We start from the raw sequence: 9,333 nt of genomic DNA on the forward strand, positions 1-9,333 counted from the left end.
CTCAATGCAGCTCCCTCCTTCACTCCTCTTTCTCTCCCTCTCTCCTCTGCTTTTAATTTGTCCTTCTTTACCTCGCTGTTTCTGATTGGCCGCCTGGGCTGTCTGTCACTGTGTGCCCACACAGCTGTGGACGTGGTTGGAGGAGCTGCAGAAGGAGCTGCTGGATGATGTTTATGCTGAGTCTGTGGAGGCGGTGCAGGACCTGATCAAACGCTTCGGGCAGCAGCATCAGACCACCCTGCAAGCCACTGTCAACGTCATCAAGGAGGGAGAGGACCTCATCCAGCAGCTCAGGTAGCTCACAGCGCACGCATCCTCTATCATAAATCAATCCCTTCTAGCCCCTACCCGCCTTATAAATATGCTAATTTACCAAGTAATAAAGTTTGTTTTGTGTTTATTTAGAACTGTGCAGCATTGTAGAGCAGTATTACTGTCTCCCTTTACCCTACCATTAAGAGACCTTGATAGCAGCACTGCACGCTACTAACTGGCAACAGAGGTGCATTTTAAGCTTCTAAAAGCATGCCGTCTAACACATAATTAAACTCTGCTAGCTGTTCCACCACCAAACAGTGTTACATGTAATTCATGATATTGAAACGAGTGTATTTAATGTGTTTGTTGATCTATCTAACCTCTGACTCCGGCCTCCACACAGGGACTCTGCTATCTCCAGTAACAAGACGCCCCACAACAGCTCCATGGCCCACATCCAGAGTGTCCTACAGCAGCTGGATGAGGCCCAGGCTCAGATGGAAGAGCTGTTTCAGGAGAGGAAGATCAAACTGGAACTCTTCCTGCAGCTACGCATCTTCGAGAGGGACGCCATCGACGTAAGTGGCCCCCATGTCAATAAAGTTCCGATCAATCAATCTATCAATCAACCAATCTATCATGTCCTCTATTGCCCGTATCTGGCCTGTGTCTTTTCCAGAGATTGAATGTTTCACAGTCAGTGTTTCTGTAGCAGTTTTATCTGGTAGTGTAAGGTCTTGAGTCCCTGCTGAGAGACTCAAAGGAGTCTTTCTGCTGCTGCTGTTATTCTAATCTCTCTCTTTCCTGTTACACCATCAAAGGACTGGACCAGTAGTTGATTAACGATATTGATTCACATCCCATAAATTAAGCATTAGCTACAGTAGCCTTTGACATTATAAAGCCTGGAGTACTGATATTCCTGATGTTATCATCCCCCTTTCTGGGAAGTTATTGTACTGAGGTGATGACTCATTTAAGGGTGTGCGTGTGTGTGTGTGTGTGTGTGTGTGTGTGTGTGTGTGTGTGTGAGGGGATACGAGGCACTCACATACCTGAAGTGTTGGTGTTGCGATAACAGGGTCATTGAATAGAGGAGGAGGACGTTTCGTTTTCGGCACATTAAGTAGACTACAGTGCAGTTTGACATTACAACAAATCACATTACATTGTGTTCATATTCCTATTCATTTTCTCATGAAGACGTCTCACATGTCTCTCCCAAGTGGAAACCTACAGTCAGTGAATGAAATATCGACCCGTGCTTGGCACACACTGCCCCTTGCCTGTCTGCACATGCAGCCCATCTCACACTGAGGTGGAATGCCACTATAGTAGTGCAGCAGTCACACTAGTCTGTGTGGTAAGAGACCATAGCCAGACTGATACAGTATTTTCTCCTCAGAGGTGCAGTACAGTACAGCCTTCACATTAGCTCTGCACATTAGCTGGGACCTGTGGGAGGGAGTGAGCGGCATGCATGTCAGTCAGTCAATATGACACAGGAGGGAGGGAGAGTTAGTTTTCCCTCCACTCCTCCTCTTCACACCCCTGGGACGCACGCTGTTCCTTCTTGGCTCCCACTGAGGGGTTAGGCAGCAACACGCAGGTTCAGGTTCGAGGTGAGGTAGAGGTACGGCACGCAGTGTCCCAGTCAGTCTCAGAGCAGGATTCCTGTCCTCACGGAGCCAGTCTCCTCTATGTGAGCCAGGAGGAGGAAAAGATGATGTGTCTGCTTAGACTCAGAGAGGGGTTTCTAGTCAGCTTTGTGATAGCAGCCCAGCCCGGTAAGTGCCTCCTGGCGCCTGGGAAGGAGGGAACGGGAGAGAAGAGGAGAGTGGCAGGTGAAGAAAAGATGTTAGAAGGACTAAAGGCTTGTGGTATTTATGCCTGGGAGCTTTACCTAGCTGTCATTCAGCCTTATGTAATGTGCTTATGAGTTAAGTGAATATGACTCCTACAGAACAGTCAGCAAGACATTTTCAAGAGAGATTTGTGAGTTATTGGATTTTTGGAGTTGTAGCACTCTAGACTGGATCGTAGTGTTTTGAGAAGGGTTTTTGATAGGGCTGGGAATTGCCAGGGACCTCATTATACAATATAATAATAATTTAGCAGACGCTTTTATCCAAAGCGACTTACAGTCATGTGTGCATACATTTTTACGTATTATCACGATACGATATGTATTGCGATTCTCACGATTCTATATGTATTGCGATTTGATACTGTGATTTTATTGCTATTTAATGTTCCGAACATATTGCTCACCATATGTCTGCTGCAGAGGGACGAGAGAGAGCCATGACAAAATGAGTTTTGATCAGTCATGGAAATAAAAGTGCTGAAAACAAATTGGATCCCTATTTAAAAAGAAGATGGAGAACAAGCTATGCAGGAAAAATGCTGGACATTTGGTGCAGGTACAGCCAACTAGCACAAAAATAATATTGCGATATTGTCAAAACGATACGATATATCGTAAAAAATAATAATAGTCCGGGTAGCTATGATTAGCTGTTCAGGAGTCTTATGGCTTGGGGGTAGAAGCTGTTAAGAAGCCTTTTGAACTAGACTTGGCGCTCCGGTACTGCTTGCCATGTGGTAGCAGAGAGAACAGTCTATGACTAGGGTGGCTGGAGTCTTTGACAATTTTTAGGGCCTTCCTCTGACACCGCCTGGTATAGAGGTCCTGGATGGCAGGAAGCTTGGCCCCAGTGATGTACTGGGCCGTACGTACAACCATATGTAGTGCCTTGCGGTCGGAGGCCGAGCAGTTGCCATACCAGGCGGTGATGCAACCAGTCAGGATGCTCTCGATGGTGCAGCTGTAGAACTTTTTGAGGATCTGAGGACCCATGCCAAATCTTTTCAGTCTCCTGAGGGGGAATAGGCTTTGTCGTGCCCTCCAGATGTCTTTTGATATCGTATGTACATGTGTTTAGATGGTTGTTAGTGCATGCTTGCTGAATACTTTGTGTCCACAGAGCAACTATTACCTGTACATTACACTGCTGACGTTACCTTGTCTGCTTTGCTGTTTTGTTAGACTCTTCTTTCTCATATCTTAAAGCATTGTATTACTGAGGATTCATCAGACCTTTCTGTTTTGACAGTTGTTGTTGGCTGTTTGCCTTGTGCAAAGAATGGGCGGTTCTCAACCTCAGAAGTGCTGTATAAATAATGGTGTTGTCTGTGGTAGCAGCCATGACTCACTCATATTGTAACAACAAAAGAAGAACTGTTCTGTTATTGACTGAGGTGGTGTAGATCTCAGTATTACAGCTTCTTGGATTATGAAGTTACAAAGACATTTGGTTGATCGACACGTATGACCGTACAGGTCGCTTACTATAGAGCTCTGTCGCATTATGTTTCAATCATAATCGTTATGTTTCAATCACCTTCTCAAAGATAGACAGAAAAAACTACTGCCAAGGAACTACTATTGCATGATGATAATCATGAGAAGCAACCAATCCACATCCTATATCTCCATAGGTCTATGTTTTGTTTATGTGAAAAACTATTATCAGACTATGTTGATCCAGTTATCAAATTGCTTAGCTTAGATGATCAAGGCTTGGTTTGCTGTTACATTATCTCCAGGTTAAGATCTTAAACAGTGATCAGCTATGGATTAGGATATGGATCATAGCTGAACGGAGTTTGTTGTTAATTACTACCATGTTTTAGGCTCTGACTTGTACATAAACGTGTACACTACTAAGCCCCATGTAGCCTGGGCCTTCCATGAAGCAGCCATACGCTCAGTGAGTTACAGCTAGCTAGCCCTATAGCCCTTACCACATGGAACCCTCCACATCCTCACTCACATGTTCTCCCCCAGAGGACAGTACAGTACAGGACAGGACAATACAGTACAGTACAGCCGGAGCCTGAGGAGCACAGCAGAGGGTGCAGAGGGCCATCCAGAGGAAATTAAATGGCACAGTGAAGAGAATCAATAATTATTTGGTTTGCAGTACTGCGGTTTGGAATTTAAAATTCTCCCATTCCCAACTCGGAACCCTCTCTTTCTCCCATTCCTTTTCTGATTTCCTTTTCATTGTCGGATGCCTTGAGATTTGATTTCACTGCTCATGTGAATGGAAACAGGCAGCTGTGTAAGCCTCTCGTTTTCAGCCCTGTCATTTCTTTTTTACTAGGTCTGCTGGAGAGCCAGCCACCGCTTTAGTTCATGACTCGTATTACTTTTCCATAGTTTCCCCTCGACGACCATCACTCTGGACGCCTTGAATTTCCATCGGACACATTCTTTACATTTAGCTCTTCAGTGTATGGCTGAGCAGCAGCTGAATGGGATGGTGAGTCATGTGTGGAATGGAGACTAGTGCCAGCCTGTCTCTCTCTGAAGCATCAGGAAAGCGATTCTGAAAAACAGACAGTGGATTTGTATTATATAAAGACAAATTGAAATGGAAAGCCAGTCATTGTGAGCAGCCATGATATTTCAAATAGGTTTGGCAACAAAAATGATCACCACCCGGCATCCACCCTCTTGGTCCTGGTTCATTACATTGATTAATTGATTTTTGACTTCATTCCAATGAATATGGAGGGCAACAGTGAAGCAGTGCTGTAGGTTAGGTAAGGTAAGCCCAGTCAGGCCCAGCCCACACTGGCATCACAGACAAAAGACTGACAGAGTACCCATCACTGTGCCAAGGTGGATATGTTATGGGCGTCATGATTCACCCTCCTTCAGCCTTCAGCAAGTGTGCGTGGGTGAGTCCTTAAACAAGTGCTAACATCACAGGCAGACGCTCCATTTAGAGTACAGCTAGTCTGGGTAGAGCCAGCTAGTCTGGGTAGTCCCTCTATAACCAAAGGAGAATTGTATCATTCTAGGTAACACTAAACACTTAGCTACTGTCTCTAAGATCAGCTTGGCTGGTGTTTTGATATCATTACAAATCATTTCATTCTGATGCCGAAGTAGTTTCCACCCCTCTCAGGTCATATTCCACCTAGAGGGTTGGGAATGATCATCTGTTTGTGTGTGTTTGTACATGTGTTTGTCCTGTACGTGTAATGTCATTTAGCAGTGACCTTTATTTAAAACTAACTTACAGTGATCCCTGTGATCTGTGTGTTTCTGTCTATTTGTACCCTTCCATTGCAGTAGATAGTTTGTTGTTGAAGTTGATAGTTTGGGTATCTATAGATCATCTATAGGGAACTATCCAAATGAAGTGTTGCCCCTTTTCGTTCCCCCACACACTTCCAGATCATCTCAGACCTGGAGTCGTGGAATGAGGAGCTGTCCCAGCAGATGGGTGAGTTTGATACAGAGGACCTGACGTTGGCAGAGCAGAGACTCCAGCACCACGCTGACAAGGCCCTCACCATGAACAACCTGACCTTCGACGTCATCCACCAGGGACAGGAGCTGCTGCAGTACGTTACAGAGGTCCAGGCCAGTGGTGAGTAATGGAGAAACACACACGGACGGATACACACACACACACATGCACCTTTTCTGTCGTACACTCACACACACACACACACAGACACACACGCACACACACACTGACACATCAGATGGCCCAAAGCCCTGCTGCTGCTGCCAGGGCAGATGAGCTGTAAGCCAGGCCAGGTCAGCTCAGTGTTGTTGAGGAGGGGAGGAGATAGGGAGAGGGGAGGAAGGAGGGGGGGGTAAACCCAGCTATCGGGCGCTGGAGAGCTAAGCACAGTAGCGGCAGCAGGCCGAGGCCAGACGAGCAGATTTCACAGTAATCCTATGGACTCATGTCGCTGAGTAAAACCACTAGGCAGTGCTGCAGGACGACAGGCTGCATTGGCACATACACACACGTCAATGACGACATACACAGAGGAGATTTTGCATAATCGGAATGCATCCCAGAGCAGTTCTCTCCTGGACACCAAAGAGACAGACACACAGAGTTTCTATGACAGACAGGCTCTGTACTCCAGCAGCCCAATGCAGGTCTGGAACACAGGAGTGAAATGTAAGTAATATAATGTTAATGGCAGATTTGTTCCTGTTTGTCTGACTGACTGGCCATATGGAGTTACTGATGTATGTCTGTATGCTTACCTAACTGTCACTCTTTTACAGGTAGTCGAGACTGATTGTCTTGTATGAGGAGAGAGAGAGAGAGACCTTTCTTCTCTCTTTTCATCTTTTTGTTAGGTTTGGGTTGCATAATGGCTCTTGTTCTTTGTGTTGTTTTCAGGATTTGCTACAGTAGCTGATGAGCTCTCTCTCTCTCTCCTTCCTTCTCGCTCTCCTTCTCTCTGTCTCTCTCTCTCTTTCACTCACTTGTTCTATCGCTATACCCCCCCACCTCTCTCTCGCTCTCCCACCTCTCTGTGTCTAGGTGTGGAGTTGCTGTGTGACAGGGATGTGGACATGGCTACACGTGTTCAGGACCTGCTGGAGTTCCTCCATGAGAAGCAGCAGGAGCTGGACGTGGTGGCCGAGCAGCACAGGAGGCACCTGGAACAGTGTGTCCAACTACGCCACCTTCAGGCCGAGGTCAAACAGGTAAACATGCACCATTATCTCTCTCTCTCTCTCTCTCTCTCTCTCTCTCTCTCGCTCTCTTCTACTTTTGTTCTCTCTCTCTTTACTTTTGACTTTTGCTCTCACTTGTGGTCTTTCTCTCTCGCTCTCTCACTCACTTTCTCGCTTTTTCTCTCTCTTTCATTTGCACTCTCTCTCACTCACTCCCTTACTCACACACAGTCTTTCTGTCTCTTTCTCTTTCATTCTCTTAATTTTTCTCTCTCCAAGTACAGTACTGCATGTGGGATGACAACCATGAGATGCTGCTGTTGTGAAAGAAGTGATTGTGTAGTATTATGTGGAGAGCACATGATTATGAATAGATTGCTTTCTGTGCATGTAATATTAAGAGTGAAATGCTTTTTCAAGCAGATGTATTTAATTATATGGGGTTGATTCTATTAGATTGTACAACGGGACATATGAAACCAGTACATATGGCCATGTCTTATGACATTGACCATATACAGTATATTATAGAATATCTTCCCTGAGTCACTTTAATTTCAGAGTCTGGTGTAGCGGTCTAAGATCCCGACTCCAGACTGTCTCTGCTCTTAACCACTTTCTGTACCCCTCTCCATATCTATCTCCCACTCTGTACTTACATCTGTCCTGTCAAAAAAACTATAAAATACTTAAGGGGATTGGAACCCCGATCTTCTTAAAATAAAATACAAATAGAAACTCTCAAAGGTCAATAAATAAATCAGTTAGCGTCTCTTATACGCATTAATAGCACACAACATCTTTCCTCTATTCTATTATTCTACACTGCAATGTGTGCTGGGAAAGTAGAGCAGCCCTTTAGAGATGACCACCGGCCCGAAAATGAGGAAAAAGACAAACTAGGCCAGCAGGAGCATCATCTGTTAATCTTATTCTGTTTATTAATTTATTTCATTTTCCTCATTCGTCATCGTTGTAGAGCGAGAGATTACCCATGTCCTGGAAGGGAAGAGAGGCCTATGTGTGTTTTTGTGGCTATAAGCTGAGAGAGCAGGCCTGCTAGAATGCAGGAATAGTTGTTCTCTCTGTTACTCACTGAGCAGCATGTAGCCTCTTCTCCCACACAGCCGCTATGCTGAGCTATGAGTTTGGCAGCAGTGATAGTACAGAGCATGAGTCAGATACACACCAGGTGTGCAGTGCCCGGAGGAGGAGACGGTGTGGAATTCTCCCTGGGGCCACTGGCAGGCCGTTCCTGTGTGTACAGAGAGGGGGAGAGGTTGGGAGGCGAAAGTGTCGGGGGTGACGTGTCACAGCTGACTTGGCCTTGCCCTGACCCTTAATGTATTCCTTTGTGTGTGTGTCAGGGTGGTGAAAACATGGTGGGTTAGGCCTATATACTGTGCTTATCTGGGATGATGAGTCTTTATTACGATGTCCATTATCAACATGTGTCTATGTGCCTGTGTGTGTGTGTGACTGTTTATCTTAGTCTGACCCATTACTGATTCTCCCTTTGTGTGTGTGTGTGTGTGTGTGTGTGTGTGTGTGTGTGTGTGTGTGTGTGTGTGTGTGTGTGTGTGTGTGTGTGTGTGTGTGTGTGTGTGTGTGTGTGTGTGTGTGTGTGTGTGTGTGTGTGTGCGTTTCAGGTGCTGGGTTGGATCCGTAATGGAGAGTCCATGCTGAATGCAGGTATGATCACAGCCAGCTCTCTACAGGAGGCAGAGCAGCTACAGAAGGAACACGAGCAATTCCAACATGCCATAGAGGTATCTCTCTGTTCCATCTCTCTCATTTATGCCTCTTCTTCTCCATCCCTCTCCACTCCTCCTCTCCATCTCCTTTTCCTCCTCTCCGTGACCCTGGCCTTGACCCCACTCTCCGAGGATTTCTCAGGGAGAGTGGGAAATGCAAAAAAACACATTTCCAATTCACACATGCGTATTAATACACACTTGTGTGAAATAGGACAAATGTAAGCACCCAGCTAATTATTATTATTAATATTATTTTCCTCATCTCCATCTCCCTCCTACTCCTCTCCTCTCCTCCTTCTCTCTCATGCTCCTCCTCCTCTTCCCTCCTTCTACCCTCCTCCTACACACCTCACTAAAAACCCTAACCTCCCCCACTCCTCTTTTCATCCTCTATTCCTCATAAATCATCCGCCTCTCTCTCTTTCACCAGAAACAGGCCCCTGTTTTCAACCCAGACCATTTTTCCTTTGAACTCTTCTGAGCAGGGCTCATTTGAAATGCAGTCGTACTGTATAAAGGACTACATTCTGCAGGGCTGAGGTTATGCAGGCAGGCTTCTGGAGTCCTTCTACTCACTTTGGAAGGAGAGGAAAAAACCCTGTTGGAGATTATTATTCTCAATTACTCAATCGATTTGATTATGGGATTGTAATGATATTGTTTAATGCTGTGGTGTGTTAACAGTCATGGTAGCAGAAGCCAGGTAGAAGACTCACATGGTGTATAACGCTCAGACTCCTTTCCTGTAGCTATAGCCTCCAATCACATTCCTCAGTTTTCTTGTGAAAATGTTAAGATGTTAATGTGAACAAT

The 9,333-nt window shown here is 45.5% G+C and overlaps 1 protein-coding gene across 2 annotated transcripts in view; it reads left to right on the forward strand.

Annotated features, from left to right (window-relative positions):
* Positions 1-9,333, forward strand: part of LOC311140690 (triple functional domain protein-like) — a 78,880-nt gene that overhangs the window by 25,138 nt on the left and 44,409 nt on the right. For both annotated transcript variants that reach the window (XM_084175867.1, XM_084175868.1), the window contains exons 9-13: positions 125-294; positions 662-836; positions 5,510-5,705; positions 6,627-6,793; positions 8,413-8,532. In XM_084175867.1, the coding sequence (XP_084031993.1) occupies positions 125-294; positions 662-836; positions 5,510-5,705; positions 6,627-6,793; positions 8,413-8,532 (828 nt within the window). The remainder of the gene's footprint in view (positions 1-124; positions 295-661; positions 837-5,509; positions 5,706-6,626; positions 6,794-8,412; positions 8,533-9,333) is intronic.

This window comes from Coregonus lavaretus, assembly GCF_964263955.1.
Source record: "Coregonus lavaretus genome assembly, chromosome: 13".
In the NCBI taxonomy this organism is placed as follows: Eukaryota; Metazoa; Chordata; class Actinopteri; order Salmoniformes; family Salmonidae; genus Coregonus; species Coregonus lavaretus.